The sequence below is a fragment of the Pseudochaenichthys georgianus genome, chromosome 6 (assembly GCF_902827115.2).
Source record: "Pseudochaenichthys georgianus chromosome 6, fPseGeo1.2, whole genome shotgun sequence".
NCBI lineage: Eukaryota > Metazoa > Chordata > Actinopteri > Perciformes > Channichthyidae > Pseudochaenichthys > Pseudochaenichthys georgianus.
Genome location: NC_047508.1, coordinates 7,612,166 through 7,632,120, shown reverse-complemented (window position 1 = coordinate 7,632,120; position 19,955 = coordinate 7,612,166). Strand labels below are relative to the sequence as shown.

Here is a 19,955-nt window from a genome sequence, read left to right as displayed (position 1 = left end):
TGCCTCCCATCAGCTCCATCATGACTGTCTCGGCTCAGTCCAATGAATGGAGAGGGAAAATAACTAGCATCATCTGATGTTTGTGCATTGGAAGCTTTTAGGACCTAATGATTTAAATAAGGCAGATTCAAGTGTTCATACTGGGTAGATCATATAGCAACAAGTATCTGCTGATATACAGATATCTCTTTCCCAACGCAAGTCAATAGGAACAAGTGTTTGGAGCCAAATGTCGTCCTGGACTAACAAGGAAGTTGAAGTACCACGGTTTGGCCTTTGATACATTTAGCCTCACGGTCCAGCACACTTCCTGGGGGCTTGGGTTGGAGTGGATCCCACCTGCCAATGGCCAGTGGTCGCCAGTCAATCAAAAGGCTGCCAAGTAGTGCCAGACCACCATTCATGCTCACATTCAAAAGGTGATTCAATGTCACTGTGGCTTGTGGTAAGGTGTGTTAAGAAAGAAGTATCCTTACCACAATGTGTGGTCGCAGTAACAAGGACCAACGGTTTGTTTCATAGTGTTCTTGTCACTGACTGTATGTATGAGTCAGAGGAAGGTAAGAGACTACTTTTTAAATTGAATGACAAACACTGAGTCAGCCTAAAAGCTTTTATTGGATTGGATTATGCTACATGACATACATCAGTTAAAGTGTGCTTTGATTCACCACGGTCCTGTTTGCTGGGGAAACAGGACACCAGGTTATCTTTTAGAAGAGATGAAGGCTCAAACTCCATGAATAATGCATCATTCATCTCTGGGAACTTTATAATATTGCTATTGTGGCTTTACAGTAAACTGAACTTATTCTTTAACTTGTAATGTTGATGTTCCTTTTATTCAGGATTATATTTAAACAACCTTTTCAATGTAAGATATTCTTTTTTTAGGATTGGAACAGCCAATGGCGCAGTATCCTCCAGTGTACTCTTTCTGAATGTTACAAAGAACAATATCTTTGATCTAACTTAGCATTCTACATTGATGTAATCACCTATCTACAGCTTATTAGACTCAGTACCTAGAGAATGTGTGTTTGCCAGTTTACCATCATCAAAATAGAGACCAACAATGTTCAGTTGAATGGTGGGCCAAAATCCAGGAGAAAATGAATCATCCAATCAGTTAGCTGCTTTTTTTAATTTATTTTTTTATAAATCATACTTTTTCTTTGTGAAAAGGATCATGTGAATAGCCTGAAAGTGGCTGCATATTTCTGCATAAAGAAGAATGTCTCCACAGGGGCAGCAGCATCAGTGCACTGTGTGAGTACACAGGATGCATTCAGGAACAGTACTGAGTGTAGGACACACTGGTTTTGGTAGCCCTTAAAGCCCAACACATGTTTTCCGTGTGTCCTTTAGCCGGTATTTAATTCACTTTGATTAGGAAATTCTGTTCAAGTCTGACAAATCAAAATCTTTCTCAGTAAAACAATCCCCCCCCCCCCCCCCCCCCCCAAGCACAACTTGAAGCACCAGCTGCTCTCATTCATAGCACAAGCGTGCAACAAGACGTCACCCCTGTGTAACGTCCTCATGAAGGTTTCAATTTCTCAGTGGCCCCAAAGTCCTCGTAAGTGATGGAACAGAAAGAAAACAGCGCTTTATTTCAATTTGGCAGCAGCACTTCTTAATGAATGTTATGAGCCAGAGTGGCCTACACATATATTGGTTTGTTTACATGTTGTTTTTAATCGGTTTTATTCTATATGATCATTTGTAGGCTTAAAGCTGAGGGAATTTAATTGTGTTTGCAATATGCTCAAGTCTAATGACAGGATGTATTGTTTATTGTTGTTACTTTTCAATAAAACATATCTACATGCTTTGATGTTGTCATTCTTTACATAGACTTCCTATTCATGTATAAAGCTATAATAAACATGTCTCCCGTCTGTCTGGGCCATTGGAATGTTCCCGGACACTTTGACCGGCACCAACGGAGAAGCTGCGTAACCGTTGCAGCTCAGCAGTTCGGTAGTTCAACTAATTATTACCAACATGTGAATGCGCATTGCACATGTCACAAGTAAAACCATTCAGTTAGAAACAGCTTTATAAAAGCACACACACAAATGGTGCATTGTTAACAGCTACGGCTAACGGTGGATCAACACAATCCTGAACAAATGCACAAATAATGCAAGGCAGAGAATTGCATTGCGTTATGTCAGAACAGGCTTCAGAGATGAGCTGAGACGTGATGAGGGGGTGTCAGTGGTGAGCACGTACCTGCAATAACTGTCGTCGGTGTCTCCTGGTCAGGCAGGCAGGTGTTTCCATGTGCTGACGAAGGCGGTGGGGATGAGTGAATAAGGCACAGTGGTGATGGAGTTCCAGTTGTCTGACGTGGGGTCGTAACAGTCCAGCGTTTTACACCGCTGCGTCCCAAAATAACCTCCGACCACATAGAGCTTATTCCCTGAGGCCACGGCGTGGCAACTCATCCGTTTGGACGTCATGTCGCCCACTCGAGTCCATTGATTGGTTTCACAGTCAAAGCGATAGGCGGAGGCGGCGGTGAACTCAGTGTCCCCCCCCATGATGAAGATCTGGCTCCCCAAGACAGCAGCCGCCGTGTAGCGCCAGGGCTGAGGGCATTCAGCCGCGATGTTCCAGCGGTTACCCACAGGGTCATAGCATTGGACCTAGACGGAGAGTTTCAACGTTTTCAGGTGCAAACATTATTTTACGATGGAAACATATAAACAAGTAAATTAAAGTAAAACTCTCTCTTTCATATAGAGTGGTGCGGTGAAGACGTATTATTGTAGGCTGACCCAGAAGTTAGCTAGCAAGGGATCTCTCGGAAAAAAACTTGGAATTTTCTGTGACAAGCACACATTTATGATACTTACACGTTTTGTTCAGAAGGATAATCTCCACATATTTATAGCACTTTTATGATTTTGAAGCGTAAAGGAAATCATCTGAAGGGAGAAGCTAAAGTTAGGCTAGGAACAACATCACGATCGCTTAGAAATGCATCACCTCCGCTAACCTAACGGCGGGTTTGTCGTGATAACGTTAAGTAGTCTCATTCCACTTTGATAAAAACCACGATTTTTAGGACACATAGAAGTGTAAGCTTTTGTTAACCATAACAAAAGAGCATATTTCAGTAGTTTAACCAAACACACGCTCAGAAAACCACTTTGAGGGAATCAGAAGTTGTAGAACTCATTTCCAGGCTTTAGGCCTTGTTTCTGCACCACTCCATTGAGGCTATAAGATTACAACGTGAAAGTGGATAGGAGTTTATTAGTTAGTTTGAAACTGAATTATGGGATGTTAGGGGCTGCCTTGTAAGCAGAGATGGGGTCGTTACTAAAACAAAGTAATATATTACATATTACTTTAAAAAAAAGTAATATATTACACTACTTCGTTACTCTCTACATAAAGTAATTCGTTACTTTACTCGTTACTTTACTCGCAGGGCCGGCCCGCCCCTCCCTACAGGCAGATCACGCAGACTGCTAAAGTTTCAAATGTTCTCTTTAGTTCAGTTTCCATTGTCGCATAAGACTGATCCAGATCCAGAATGTTTTCATATCTGACCGTGGCTGTCCTCTGTCTCCTGCTATCTGTATATTTTGCGCAGTCTATCTCTGCTCACGCTGTTGCGTCAGCGTGTTCTCCTGCGTGTTGGCCATGTGTTGCACTGGAACCAGACTGGAGCACACCGCAAAGACTTCAGCCGAGCACGTACTAACTGCGCATGCGTATATGGCAATAACTCTCCTTACCAGCAGGCGGCGGTAGTGTGTATTCGTCATTCAAAACAGGCAACAACCGGAAAACAGAGAAGAAGAACAGACTACGTGTGTGATATAAACAAACAACAGCTATGTGCGTTAGCTTCACCTTAGCATGTGTTCTTTGCAGGTGTTGAGGTTTGATTATGACTGATTTTAGAAAGTAACGAAGTAACGCGTGTCGGGGCAATGTTAGTAACTGTAGTGTGATTACTGAATTATAAAAGTAGCGCGTTACACTACTCCGTTACCGACAAAGTAATATTATTACAGTAATTACAACTCTGCTTGTAAGGCAGTTTAGGGAAGATACAAATACAATCCACCCACCTTGGAGGCCTTGTCTCTATGAATGGTGGTCCCCCCAAAAACAAAGAGTTTGAGCTTGGCACTGACCACAGCTGCATTACTGACTCCATCTCGGAGAGGAGCCATCATAGTCCATTTATTAGTAAGAGGTTCATACCTCTCCACCTAGGAACAAGTGAGTTAGACTTTCATGTTTCATTTCAAACACACAAACAGCTTCAAGGTGAGTGAGTCCAAGTGGAGTCAAAGTCAAACGTCATAACAACCAGAAAACAGGCTGTTCTTTTGCACATGTATACATAATGACGTGTTTCTATTCATTTCATGAATATGCATACATAGAAATGGTAAATTCTGATACCTGTTTTAGGGAGACAGATGGTGAGGCAGGGAAAACCCCTGCTATGGCTGTGTGCCCTCCAACGACGTAGAGACTGTTCTCCAGCTCAGCGGAGCCATGGCCAAACCTGGACGACAGAAGTCACACATTATGTGCATGTATATTTTAGAGCAGTGGTTCTCAACCAAGGCTCTGAGCATCTCAACGGATACTTGGTTCGCAAGGGGGCCTCCAGAAGATGGGTTCCTTTTGACTTCTCATTCACTATAGAATCGGGACCTAATGCGAGTAAGAGTGAATATCCTGATCGTATGTCTCACTCTCTTCCCAGCTATCTGCTCAGCTGCTGTTACAGCTATAGAACTTGGTCTTTATCATCAGAAAGCCCAAACATATGTCCAGATTGAGGCCCCTAAAGCAAAATGATATCAAATGGTTTCTAAGGAAAATGTATACTCAGTTAATAAATCAAGTGAGACTACACTCTTAAGACTTTTCTAGTAGACTTCTATACAATTCAATTTGATCACATGAATAGGCAGTATAATGTCTGACTGTATTGTACTATAAGTGACTCACCTGGCTATGAGCATGGGCGCTCCTTTGGACCACTCCTCATGGACGGTGTCGTAGATCCAGACGTCTTTAGAGACTCCGTTCTCGGAGCCTCGGCCACCTGTGACGTAGACCTTACAGCCAATGGCACACGCACTGAACTCCTTCCTGGGGCTGGGGAGGTCTGCTTTGGGTATGATCTCCTTGGCTTTATGGTCAACCTAAACATGGCCCACAGTAGTAGATGTTACATTAGACATGTCGTGCTTCTCCGGTTATCCCCCGTCCCCTTGTGTGTTATGAAGGTTGTTCTGCATGTGAACGGTCTGCAGAGTCACGAACCCTCAAAGTGCACCCTGTAGCGAGTAAAGCTCTAACACAGAGAAGACCTGTCTCTGCTGCCCCAGAACGCCTCGTTGGACATTTCTCTTTTTCCATTGTTTGCTTCCTGGGTTCTGTGACGTGTGCACACCCAGATCAACAACAAATGGACCAATCCACGGAGCAGACCCATTCTCACAGCGTTATAAACCTTTTACTCAATATCAAGCCACACTTATTGTTTTTACTTCGGCTGTGAGTGTTTGTGTGCTCAGGATGAGTTTCGCTGTGTTGCCGACCCGGAACACTGTCCGCTCCTCGCAGTCCAATTCAATCCACTTTATTTATATAGCACAGTTTAAAAACAGAGGGTTTGCCAAAGTGCTTCACAATGAACATAACAGTATAATAAAATATAATATTACACAAATAGATAAAAAAAAGCACACATAAGAATAAATACAAGGCACATAAAGGCTATGGACAGACCGTGAAAGCATACAAATAGGTATGACATAGCTCAGACTGACTGGTAAGTGAGGGAAAATAGGTGGGTTTGCAGCAGTGAGCCTCGCAACGTCCCGATCAATCAGAGCACAGTGGGCTCAAAGGGGTGGGGGCAGGAGCTCCAACAAGGTCTGCAGGTCTCCCTTGAAAAAGAGATCTATGATCTCAATGGGACCAATCTGGTTAAATAAAGGTTTGAAATGAAATGAAACAAGCCGTTTAGGACAGAGAGTGAATACACAGACTATACAGAGATGCTGTGAGAAACCAATGTGAGTTTGGAACATCGCACAATGTAAATCTATTCTAGTATACCTCAACAATGGAATTATGATCAGTAGAAATGGCCATGACACGGGACCTTTAAATGTGTTAATGGAATATTAGTTACAACAAATTTAAGTCATACTTAAAAAAAACAAAAAATGGGAATAAAACGGACAAAGAAAAAGAGATGTATATAATGTTGACTGGATGAGATTGTGATAGTCTCTATTTAGAACATTTGTTATGCTTATCGTCTATTTCCCTCTAAATGGGAATAGAATTTACTACATGTGTTGCCGCTGCTTTTAATAGATATAATTATAATCATATCTCACACGACACAGTAACTTGTATTCATATATCTGTGTTATTCATGTTTTATTATCTTTGCTTTTAAATAAGTGTTTTAAAATGCCATTTTATAATAATGTCTTTCATAATAATGTCTTTCATTTTTGTAAAGCACTTTGAATTGCCTTGTGTTGAAAGGTGCTATATAAATAAACTTGCCTTTCCTAAATTGACATAATGTTGCATTTAAGAAGCCTAAGAATAAAGATTGATAGAATCATAAGGAAAATGAAAATGCCTTCATTCATTTGATTCAGACTTCAGATTTCATTTTGTGGTGACCCTGCTGGATATTAAAGTGAATACAGGTTTAAGGCACTTTCACACCAGCTTCTCTTTTCAGGCTTTCAGGCTTTCAGGTAGGATCCAGTGTCTTGCTAAAGAGCACTAACAGGTGGACAGGAAGTCACTGGAATCAAATTGGCAACCTGTCCATTAATGGCCAACTGAAGTTATGTTTACATGGTATGCATCTTACACCACCCCCCCCACACATCACGTTTACACTGGTAGTGAACGGGTCTTTAAGAGGATTAAGGCACTATATGTTATACAAGCAGCATGGCATGTGTTTCTGATCATCTTCTATAATGGTACATTGTGAGATCCTAGTTAGGCTGCTGTATGTTACCTGACAACCCTATCCTTCATATAATAACACATACTGTATAAGGACAGTGTGTGTCTTTCACCTGGTAGATCTTGTCACACATGAAGGTCTGGCCTCCCAGGATCAGCAGTGTGTGTCCTGCCTTGCGTGGGCGAGCACATGGACTTGTCACTATCCCGTCATTCTGAAGGATTTTTTTCTTGCACTGCATCGCCTCTTCTACTATTGACCTACAGAGGAGAGTTAAAGCAAGAGCTCAGAAAACACACTCGTCACATACAGTATATCTAAAACGTGGCTTAATTCTCTTTCTACAGCTACAGCGAAGACGGGCAGCTCTAACCTGCTCCTCTTGTCAGCCATCACCAGCTCTTCACATGCCACAGCCTCCAGCAGACACTCGGACGGCAGCAGAGCCAGCCTGATGCCTCTCAGCAGCTCCGGTAGATGGTGACGCCGACCCTCCAAGTCATATCGAACCCAGCGCAGGACAGAGTCAAACACAACCTGCCACAAGTCAAAACGATAATTCAATACTTGAAAAAAAAAAAAAAAGCGGTGGTGTGGCACCATCCTTTGCTACAACGATCAGACAACAAGCTTCTAAGAAAAAAGGCTCCTTCAGCAAAATGGGATTTTTCATTGCATTTTGGATTATAGCAAAATATTGCTTCATCTATGTGCCGGGTATATGCAAACATGCTCAATGGGTGACATGTCCGGTGAGTATGCTGGCCATGCAAGAACTGGGATGTTTTCAGCCTCCAGGAATTGTCTACAGATCCTTGCAACATGGGGCCGTGCATTATCATGCTGCACCATGAGGCGATGGTCGTGGATGAATGGCACAACAATGGGCCTCAGGATCTCGTCACGGTATCTCTGTGCATTCACAATGCCATCAATAAAATGCACCTGTGTTCGTCGTCCATAACATATGCCTGCCCATACCATAACCCCACCACCACCATGGGCCACTCGATTCACAACATTGACATCAGAAAACCGCTCACCCACACGACGCCACACACGCTGTCTGCCATCTGCCCTGAACAGTGAAAACCGTGATTCATCCGTGGAGAGAACACCTCTCCAACGTGCCAGACGCCATCGAATGTGAGCATTTGTCCACTCAAGTCGGTTACGACGACGAACCGGAGTCAGGTCGAGACCCCGATGAGGACGACGAGCATGCAGATGAGCTTCCCTGAGACGCTTTCTGACAGTTTGTGCAGAAATTCTGTGGTTATGCAAACCGATTGTTGCAGCAGCTGTCCGAGTGGCTGGTCTTGGAGGTGAACATGCTGGATGTGGAGGTCCTGGGCAGATGTGGTTACACGTGGTCTGCGGTTGTGAGGCCGGTTGGATGTACTGCCAAATTCTCTGAAACGCCTTTGGAGACGGCTTATGGTAGAGAGATGAACATTCAATTCACAGGCAACAGCTCTGGTGGACATTCCTGCTGTCAGCATGCCAATTGCACGCTCCCTCAAAACTTGCGACATCTGTGGCATTGAGATGTGTGATAAAACTGAACATTTTAGAGTGGCCTTTTATTGTGGCCAGCCTAAGGCACACCTGTGCAATAATCATGCTGTCTAATCAGCATCTTGATATGCCACACCTGTGAGGTGGGATGGATTATCTCGGCAAAGGAGAAGTGCTCACTATCACACATTTCTTCAGATTTGTGAACACTGAGAGAAATGGTTATTTTGTGTATATAGAAAATGTTTTAGATCTTTGAGTTCATCTCATGAAAAATGGGAGCAAACACAAAAGTGTTGCATTTATATTTTTGTTCAGTGTATGAACACCACTTTTATAATTCTTGAAGAGTAATTGCAAGTGCCAGAAGTGAATAGCTACCATTATAAACTGACTACATTACGGCTAAGCTAAAGGTGGCGAATGTTCGGCGTAATGACGTTTAGTAATCCCATTTACTCACTTGTTAGCAAATATTTACTGACCTGTTTATGTTGTATAACAAAACTTGAAAATCTATGAAATTTGTGTTAACCACAGAATAGATTTCAGGCATCTAAGAAACCCATTTCCAGGTTCCTGCACTACTCTTAGGCAACAATTGTAAGATTGTTACGGACTACAATAGAGCACAACAATTGAGAAAAAGACAAACAAAATGATGGGAAAGAAAGAAGTCAACAGGAAATAAAAGAGAGGATCACTCACCTGTTCATCTTCTATTTCCAGCTCATCGCTCAGAATCAGCTCCAGCAGCTTATCTTTCGACAGACTGTAGAAGTCCTCTGATTCTCTTACCTAAAGCACAGACAAATACTCTGATTACATTCAATTTGTTAATATATATATACTGTATGTATTATAATATCGGAAGTATCTACAGTTACTCATTTTCAGCTGCTAATCGAGTGATGAAATGGAAATGGAGTTTAAGGTAGGACCACTCAGCAGATTTCATTTTGTCTTGGTTCTACAAATATAACTGCAAGTGGCATATGCAGATTCAAACCCTTCCTCTGTGAAAAGAACGAAGCAGCTCGATTACCAAAAGCAAAGTCACCAGCAAGTCTCTTTAGTGGGTTTAATCCCGTCTAAAGAGAGTGAGAACAATTCCACACTTGTTTCAGCATTACAATGTAGGCAGCATTTCCAATATTGAGCATTTAAAGCTAAAGGCTGTGCATGTATGTAAACAAAGCATGGTGTACAGACTCTGCTATTATCAGCAGTCACTGCTCAGCTCATCTGGAATATCTTTTTATTAAATGCAGACCCTTCTATCAACCCAGAGAGTTCACAGCAATCCTAGTAATAGCCGTATATGTAGCCCCGGATGCTAATGCTAAAATTGCAATGAAAGAACTGCACACAGCCATTAGCCAACAACAAACTGCACACCCTGAGGCAGCTTTCATTGTTGCGGGTGATTTCAATCACTCCAGTTTGAAGACTGTACTCCCCAAATTCCGACAACATGTCTCCTGCCCCATGAGAGGCAACAAAACATTGGATCATGTTTACACCAACATGGCCAATGCATACAATGCCATTCCCCTCCCCCACCTGGGTCAGTCTGACCACCTCACTGTTCTTTTACCCCACATACACACCACTCATCAAACGTGTGAAACCCACAGTGAGGACTGTCACAAGGTATGGCCTGAGGAGGCAGACTCTATGCTACAGGACAAGTTTCAACATACAGCCTGGAGTGTGTTTGCCACCCAGGCCACCTTGGATTCCCAAACAGACATTGACCACTACGCCTCCTCCGTACTGGACTACATCAGCACTACCATCAACAATGTCACCACTCTGAAGCAGATAACAACGTACCCAAACCAGAAGCCGTGGATGAATAAAGAAGTTCGCCAACTACTGAAAGCACGAAACATCGCCTTCAGATCAGGTGACGAACGGGCTTACAGTTTATCCAGGGCTCACCTAAAGAAGGGCATTAGGAAGGCCAAGCACTGCTACAAACTGAGGATTGAGGAGAACTTCAATAACTCCGACCCCCGAAGAATGTGGCAGGGCATTCAGGCCATCACTGAGTACAAACCCACCACCCCCTCTCTCCCGTCAAACGACTTCTCCTTCCTCAACGAGCTGAATGATTTCTATGCTCCCTTCGACAGGGACAACCAGGAGAAAGCCACTAAGGCTGTTCCCCCTGCAGACCACCAGCCTCTCACACTCACCTTCTGACGTCTTCACCACACTGAGCAGGATTAATGCACGCAAGGCTGCTGGACCCGATGGCATCCCAGGCCGCGTTCTCAGAGCCTGTGCTGGGCAACTGACTGAGGTCATGACGGACATTTTCAACCTGTCCCTGGCCCAAACTGTTGTCCCCACGTGCTTTAAAACCACCGCCATAGTGCCAGTGCCCAAACACTCTGCTGCAGCAGGCCTGAATGACTTCCGTCCCGTTGCACTTACACCCATTCTCATGAAGTGCTTCGAGAAGTTGGTCCTAGCACAGCTTAAATCCCGCCTATCACCGACACTGGACCCCCATCAATTTGCATACCGGACTAATAGGAGCACGGAAGATGCGGTTTCCTTAACACTTCACACCGTCCTCTCACATCTGGAAAAAAACAACTCCTATGCAAGACTGCTGTTCATCGACTTCAGTTCAGCCTTCAACACCGTCATCCCCTCCAAACTAATCATAAAACTCAACGACCTGGGTATCGACGCCCCCCCTCTGCATGTCAGGTTGGATAATCTCTCTTCCATGACCCTCAGTCTAAATACCGGTGTGTCTAAATACCGGTGTGTCTAAATACCGGTGTCCCACAAGGCTGCGTGCTGAGCCCCCTCCTCTACTCCATCTTCACCCACGACTGTACCCCTGTACATGGTTCAAACACCATAATCAAGTATGCAGACGATACAACGGTGATCGGCCTCATCCACAACAACGATGAGACGGCCTACAGGGAGGAGGTTCAGCATCTGACTGAGTGGTGTGCTGACAATAACCTGGCCCTTAACACAACAAAAACAAAATAACTCAGTGGACTTCAGGAGATCGAAAGGCAACACAGACCCACTCCCATCCACATAAATGGAACGGCGGTGGAGCGTGTGTCTCGCTTCAAGTCCTGGGGGTCCACATATCCGATGACCTCTCATGGTCCAACAATACCACCAGCATAGTAAAGAAGGCTCACCAGCGTCTCTTCTTCCTGAGGAGACTAAAGAAAGATCACCTCTCTCCTCAGATTCTGGTGAACTTCTATCGCTGCACCATTGAGAGTATCCTGACCAGCTGTATCACAGCCTGGTATGGGAACTGCACAATAGGAAGGAATTGCAGAGGGTGACGAAAATCGGCCAACGCATAATCGGTGTCCCACTCCCTACCATCGAGGACATCCAGGGGATACGGTGTTTGCAGATGGCGCACAACATCTTCAAAGACACCTCTCATCCTTTACCGCTGCTTGTGTGTCAGGGGCGGGAGATTCATGTGATTGGTTGTTGGTCGAGTTTCAGACACGTCCGCCGGCAAGCTTCAACGCACGCCGCTGTGTGGACGGGCCATTAGTCCTGCATGATTGGAATAAAATATCAGTGTTTCCACTTACACAGCGTCCACACGGCGGCGTGCGTTGAAGCTTGCCGGCAGGCGTGTTTGAATCTCCCGCCCCGAACACACAAGCACGCGGTTTGATTGATGGTCCTCTCTGTACCAAAGAAGACAATCACACATGTTGATTTTTATCCTTAAGTCATTGCTAGGTAAGCTGCCCTTATATATCTCCAGACTTCTGTCATTTTATACTTGCTTTTTTTAATACTAGACAAGCAGCAAATGGGATGCTTTTAAATGTTCCTTTGATGCAGTCAGAGCTTGGTAAAGCTGCATTCTCCCACTATGCTCCCTTTTTATGGAATACGCTGCAAGTAAAACTTTGTCTAGAGGCACTTCCTACTGTAAATGCTTTTAAAGGTATGCTACGATTAGCCCTTCATGAAACATGTAACTGTTTTACCTGATGCTATTGCTGATGTGATTATGCTTCTTGCCACTGCACAAATGGCCTTCTGTATTTATATTTGAATTGTATGTTTTTTTTGTTTAATGCCTTTGTTTTATGTTGAAACTTGTTGTGTGCCGTGTTGGTCAGGACTCCCTGGAAGAAGAGATCTTGTATCTCAATGGGACATTCCTGGATAAATAAAGGATAAATAAAAATAAAAATAAAATTGGCTAGAGCAGGGGTGGGGAACCTCCGGCCCCCGGGCCGTATACGGTCCGCGAGACCATTTGCTACGGCCCTCGAGGTAATTTATAAACATACGCAAAAAATAAAAAAAATAAAGAAATCTAGACCGCAAAAAAAATAAACAAGCGAGTGCCTGTTTTTCCTGGCCAAGGTCAGGGTCCTTGAACACATCACGAGCCTAACGTGTCATCACGTGGTATATGTCTCGTCTGACAGGGATGCAGTTTTGACGGAGAGCACCAGAACGCCGCTCCGCCACTTCCACAAATTGCAGTTGCCATAAAGAGCCGTACACATGCTGCAGTTTCTGCGTGTCTGTGTCTTTAGTTGAAAGCCCAGTGGCGATCTGTTCATCTGTCATACTGATCAGACAGTCAATAACTTTGTTGTTATTGGCATCTAGTTAGCTAGCTATGCTAACGAATATAAGAGGCTTTTTCTACAACCAGTGAGGCAAAGGCACATCTTTATATGATCATTATAGTTATAAAAAAGAGAATAAAGTAAACAGATATACAATACTATATGACTGTACAAAAAAGTTGTTATTAAGAATAGTTTGAAAGGGGAGTGATTTGTAAAATATCCATAAAGAAAAAGAAAATCTGTTTCGTTTCATATGGGTGTTGAGATGTTTCCATAGATCTCTTAATGTTGCTCTCAAAGTGTACCAGATAGATGCTTTTAACTTCAACATTTAAAAAGAAATCTTCCCGGGGGAGAACACCCCCCTAGAGGAGGTTAGCCCCCCCCCCCACACTTAAATCATCTCCACATGGATAGGAAACTAAATACATTTGAACACATCTTGTGTCCATATCTTTCTGTTTTGGTGTTCATGCCACAACCGTGCATGTGCATGCACGAGTCATGGTAAAATATCTGGATTCAGAAGTTGCTTTTTCTTTGCACAGCATGAAAGAAAGGCAAAATGAATGGGCTGTGATTTTAGTATTTTTAAGCAGAGGTCAATCATTTGTACGGCCCTCGGAGGATGTTGGAAAAATTGAAATGGCCCTTGAGAGGAAAAAGGTTCCCCACCCCTGGGCTAGAGCTTGTACTGGCATATGATTTGATTGGCTGACGCTTCCGTCGAAGCTTCAAAAGTTGAACATTGCTCAACTTTTGAAGCGAGCAAAGCGAAGCGAAAGCTCCCACAATGCAGTTCGGCGAAGTGTGATGTCACCCCATTCAAAGTGAATGGGCAGAAGCGTTGAAGCTTCAACGCACGCCCCCGTGCAAAGCACCATGAGTGACGCTGAACAAGCCACTACAGGTGGATGAATCTTAGCCAGTCCAGGTGTGCCTGTGTTGAAGAGTGAATGGATTTGACCCAAAACGTGAATGTATTTGCCTGTATTTGGCCGTTATGGTACCAAGTTCTCTAGCTTGTTCCAGCTCACAGCAAATTCAGGGAAGGAATACAAAAATAAAAACAATTCATAGGCCACACCCACATGCACCAATTATTATTTCACTTCCTGCCCCAAGTTCCCCTGCATCAAATTTGGTGAATCGCAGTTCAAAAAAATGTGGGGCACCCATTTGTGGCGCCACGTATGAATCGGGCTCAAAAGACAAGTTCTGAAGTTCTATTCCCTGAAAACTGATTAAAATATCTACCAAATTTGAGGTCACACGATTTGATAAATAGCTGTTGATTCATGGGCAATTTTATTTGCAAAGTTATATGCATCTCGGTTCCACAATAGTTTCCGAACCCGAATAACATCAGTCAAGTGAACTACAGATAATATTTAAAGAGCTGAGGATGTTGCCAACTCGTACTCAGCGTATTTTTCTTGTGATGATGAGGTCATGCTTGAGATCACAGATGTATCAGATCCAATCAATTCCAATCCCAGTCAATTAACTAAATGGAGAAGCGCAGTCATCTGCCAATTTCCTTTTAGTTAACTGTATGGTATCAAGAGCATTATAAGGCTCAGAAATCAAATATCAAATATGATATGAGTATATATGTCAACATGTGGGCTGATAAATGCTTTCAGATCTTATAGCTGACACTGACAACACCAGGTTAGTGCGAGAAATCCTCATCATCCTTACGGTCTCATAGTGTAATAGACACATCCTCCACGACAGCTCGTACAGTCTTTTACACTGATGAGCGTCCGATAGCAGCATCATCCCCAGGCAGTTTGAAGAATGAAGGTTTTTTTCTAAAAACTCTGCTGCTGCGTCTCGAATGTCATGAAACTGCAACATGTCGCCCGCCTCTAACAATGACTCAGCGTTCTCCTCGTTTATGATGACTCGAGAAGAATAAGCGAAGTCCAGCAGGAGCTCCAAGACCTGGAAAAGTGGAGGATTAAAATTAAATGCTGACATTTTGTAGGGTTTGTACAAGGAATTTTCTGACCACATTACATAGCCAAGTTACGCAAATATTTTCCAAGCAAGAAACCATATAAGATGTAGACACACAAAAACATAGGGCTGTGAGGGATGAAGAGAAAACGAAAACTGTATCTTCTGTAGTTCCTTGGCTGTTATGTTCTGAGAGACAAAAAAAGAAACTGAATGACTCAGCAGATCAATACTGTAGGAACAGGTGCTGTGGGAAACAAAAACGTTTTAAAAAGTTCCGATTTTTTCGCCCTTCAAATGTCAATACCTTCCTTCAAAAAATTACAGTTTTTAGTGGCGTGATCGCGGCTTTAGGGTAAACTCAACATGCTGTTTTATGTAAGGTTGAGGTCATTTGTTATGTGCCTTTCTTCATATCATAAAACCTCTTTCTTCCCATCTTTTTTTAACACTAGAACCGCCAGGGGTCGCTGTATACCTAAAACCGCCAACGGGTAAAATGTACCCGCTATTAGAATGCATTGATTTTGAAGGTACAATGTTCTTTTGATTAACACTCTAGAACACAGGGTTAAGAGTGAGTTTTGATCACAGTGATGAAACATATACCAATATAATCTGTGGACTCTCAGCTTTCATCATTTTAGTGTCTCTATCTCACTCTCCATCCATCTATCTCTCTCTCCATCTATCCCTCTCTCTATAAGGAACCGCAGTAAACAACAGGAGTTGCTATAGCAACACGTCATGTTTATGTTTTGGCGCAAGATCAATAGCGCAGAAATCACTGCATCTTCTATGAGGTAAATATTACCCGCTTGCGCTGATGGGTATAAATGGCATTTTTTGGGCCATTTTTTCAATCTTACTTCATATTGACAATTTTTAACAACAGAGGGTGCTACATAACACACTTTCAGGAAAAGTCAGGGTCTGGGAGACATGAATATTTTATTGAAAAAAAGTTACATACAATCAAGAAACAGCTGCGGGTAAAATTTACCCGTTGGCGGTTCTAGTGTTAACCGTCTATAGAGTGGTATAGGAATGAGTCCTAAAACCCGAACATGTGCCAGTTCTGATTCCCTCGTTTCGAAGGTTTTTAAAAAAAGTGTTTTTAGTTAAAGGCCTGAAATAAGGTCTGGGAGATTTTCAAGGTTTATTCTACGACGTACATTTTGTCAGCCAATTCCCTACTGATAAATGCCGTAGCTCATATGTGTAATAAAGTGAGCGGTCAATAATAAGTGACTAAATGGGTATACTAAACGTCATCCGGCAAACATTACCGCCTTAAAGTAAGCTTTGAAGTCATGCCACTGTGTTGTAGTTTGTTTATAGCAACGTTAGCTTTTTACCTCTGGCAACTGCATTCATGCTTCAAACATCATAAAAGCACTGTTAATATGTAGAGATGATCCTGCTGAACAAAAGGTTTGAATATCATAAACGTGTTTGTCACATTTTTTATTTCATATTTTAAAATCCAATGGAAAAATCTCATTGCTTTTTATTGAAGGAGCCCGCTGTGATGCTAACTTCCGAATACTTCATCACTGCAGCACTCTATTAAAAAAGCCATCAAACAAATTCAACAGCACAGTGATTGTCGATCCATTAAGAAATCTATAAATTGTGAAAAGTGGACATTGAGTTCAGATTGTTCACAAAGTAGTGGTTGGATGGAGGATTATTTGATGAATGCTTTCATCTAAAGAGCTTTCGAAAGAAGCTTTAAAGTTCTAAAGGAAAAATAGTGTCGATTTATCCTCTGTAACAGCGGTCGTACCTCAGGGTGTATGCTGTCTCTGAAGTTGACGTCACTGTCCAGACTCTCTCGTAGTCCTCCGCTGAACATGGCCTCAAAGTAACGACTGCATGCTGCCAAGACAGCTCTGCAGGAAACAAACCATTTTGTCAGTAAATAAAAATGGCACGGTCCTGCTCCGGAGGTCATGTAAAAAACAAAAAAAGGACAAAGGAATGTGGAAAAGTATGTAGTGTATGTTACTCTCTGCTGTGGTGGCTGGGTCTACTAAATGATATATATAGTGAATTTCACAAATGTGTACCTGTGGCATGGGAAAGAGCGGTCCCCGGCCCACAGAATGACATCAGTGAACAGGCACTGTTTCCTCAAGGTGTTCAGGTGGGTCAGCACACTGTCGGGATGGGAAGGCTTGTGGAACAGCAAGATGTTTATGGAGCCCGTGCTAATGCGGGACTTGCGATTCTCATGAACGGTCACCGACATGGTGGCCTCGTCTGGCACCGGCAGGGAGTCACTGGGCACGACCTCTCCTACTGTCCAATGGCGAGAACAGAAAAGGGGAAATAAGTCAAGTTGTAGTTCAGCAGCACATAAACTGTATCCATGCATGCATTTTCTTCTGAGTCTCAGCAAGCACATTCATTTGCATAACTAAACCTGGAAATGAGAAGGACGTTATCCCAGCTTATTACACAGCTTAGTTTAATACAATTCCGATTGGTCGATTTGGACACAGGAAACTAAGGATGCTTTGATCAAGAGAACATGTGCAGTCATATCAAGTTAAGAAGTTCATTGTAGGTAAAGAAAAAAAGTTTTCCTCCATAAGGAAACATCATGGAATACTTAAGTTTTATATTTGCGATGAGCAGGACACTTCTGATTATGATGGCTGAACTGTCCCCGGAAAAAGAAAAAGAAAACAGACTAATTGCATCGGGGACCCTGCTCGTCCTGTCGGGGTTCTTTTCTCATTAAGGAGCGGCTTGCTGCACATCATCCATTACATAAGGGAACAAAGAAAGACAAGAATAAGAGACTGAGCTGTGAGACTAAAGGCTACTCCTGGGCAAGAGACGACCTGAAATCTAAACCCATCTTACCCCAGGAGAGCCAGGAAGCGCACAGCCACCCGTCTTTAACGATAAGCTATGAGGCGTCTGAAGCTACGCCTCCGCTGTTATCTGCTGCAATATTGTTAATTGTTTAACAAATGTCTCCATACCCGATATAACTGTAATTCAATTGCATTTTTAGGCAGCAAACATTTACATTGGAAGAGCTTTGGAGGCTATGATTCCTCTCATCCATGCTGGCCCACGGAGACAAAGGAGGATTCATTTCAGTGTATACTGACATGAGCATGTGAGTGTGATAGACCTAAATAAATACAATTCAATAATGCATGCAATACATGCTTCCCTAATTAATACCAATATTTAAATCAGGTTTTTATTTATTTATTATAACCCAAAATGGGTAGTACTGATTTAAGCCTTTGGGGTATAGGTTTGTGCGTACATGGTCTGCAAAGGCTAACATCCCTGTGATCCCTCCAGAGGGAGTTTCTCTCCTCTCAACAGTTATAAAGTTACCCATTTAGAAAATATAATTTGACAACAAAGGGACGAATAGACAAATATAAGCCAACAAGCTTCTCCTCACATCAATGGTAAATAAACTGGAGGGTGTTATTTGTATTTATTGTCAGATGAATTAATGTAGACCAACGACAAACCACTCTACAAGAAATGCTGTTTCAGCAGCCTCAGCTTTGTGTGTGTGTGTGTGTGTGTGTGTGTGTGTGTGTGTGTGTGTGTGTGTGTGTGTGTGTGTGTGTGTGTGTGTGTGTGTGTGTGTGTGTGTGTGTGTGTGTGTGTGTGTGTGTGTGTGTGTGTGTGTGTGAATCCATCTAAATGTGCTGACATGCCGTTTTCGACCCGAGCCACAATAGATCAGTCATGAGGTGAGTGGTGTTCCACAGATCACAATAGAGGCTAGACAGCAGGGTCTGTGGCTGCATGGTGTTCAATGAACAAGAGGAGCACATACATCCAGTTAACAGTCACAACCACACATCATAGTAGATGTGACAGTGCGAGGCCGACGACACAACGCTGAGCTTGGATGTCTGAGATTTCACGTGTGATTACTGTACGTTTAACGACTACAATACGTCTAAGAGCACAAAACAATTGAAGTGTTACATTTGAAAGTCAAATGTTGAGTGCACAGCGTTATGCAGGAGGGAGGATCGCATCGTACCACATGGTGATTGAGGACCTGTGTAGCTCAATTAGAGTCTGCCACAAGGATTCTCACACTCCTAATGATTAAAGCTGTAAAGTAAATACCCTGAACTCTCAGTCTGAGAGTAATGGGTCATCGATTCAATATGACCTGGAAGATAAGAGTACATCCTGTTAGATCCTTAAGTGCTTTCAAAATGACAGCAAGGACAGGGCCATTGTTCAATCCTCTGGTTACAAAGAAGAGCATAATGAACGGTCTCCATCACCAATTACTGAAAAACAAAGATGCTGCTCAATGGGTCTCGGAGGATTTCAATGCCAAGGACCAATAGGAGAAATGTTGGTCAAATATTATCCGTTTATTATTTGGTTTGAAAATGAGGGAAAGGCTACATTTAAGAATGAGATCATCAATGCCTATGATTTCTGTTTTGTTGAAAAGTAGATGGATGTCAATAGAGGTGTGCAGTGCATAACGCAAACAAACAGTATATATATCTTGCAACCCTATTCACCAAAACTCTTAACACAAAGATGTTCCCTCAACCTCTGGCCTACATATGGTCATAAAACATGTTTAACTATTTGTTAACCAACACAAATGTAGGCCTGTCTAATACATAACATTTTAATTAGACGTGCTACTGCCAACCTTTTTAGTCCCAGAGAGAATCCTCTCTACCGGCCCATTACAGACAGGGATCATGCAGGCCACCCTGGCCAGTTTGGCCCACCTGGGATACATGTCTGTGAATTCACTTACTTTGCAGTTCTATTCAGCCTATTTTTAATACATGGGGAAATGATGTTTCACCAGACATTATGGAGAGATTTACATTTGCCAGGCT

The 19,955-nt window shown here is 42.9% G+C and overlaps 1 protein-coding gene across 4 annotated transcripts in view; it reads right to left on the bottom strand.

Annotated features, from left to right (window-relative positions):
* enc2 (ectodermal-neural cortex 2) overlaps positions 1-19,955 on the bottom strand; it is a 45,106-nt gene that overhangs the window by 13,717 nt on the left and 11,434 nt on the right. For 3 of the 4 annotated variants that reach the window (XR_011643439.1, XM_071203440.1, XM_071203441.1), the window contains 10 exons: positions 17,157-17,388; positions 16,874-16,979; positions 14,824-15,069; positions 9,221-9,310; positions 7,368-7,531; positions 7,107-7,254; positions 4,993-5,189; positions 4,435-4,540; positions 4,095-4,238; positions 2,239-2,654 (listed from right to left, as the gene is read on the bottom strand). Coding sequence is in view for 3 of the 4 variants with exons in the window: in XM_071203440.1 (XP_071059541.1) it covers positions 2,268-2,654; positions 4,095-4,238; positions 4,435-4,540; positions 4,993-5,189; positions 7,107-7,254; positions 7,368-7,531; positions 9,221-9,310; positions 14,824-15,069; positions 16,874-16,979; positions 17,157-17,388 (1,820 nt within the window). In the remaining variant the exon portion in view is untranslated. The remainder of the gene's footprint in view (positions 1-2,238; positions 2,655-4,094; positions 4,239-4,434; positions 4,541-4,992; positions 5,190-7,106; positions 7,255-7,367; positions 7,532-9,220; positions 9,311-14,823; positions 15,070-16,873; positions 16,980-17,156; positions 17,389-19,955) is intronic. The other variant, XM_034085350.2, reaches the window with a different exon arrangement.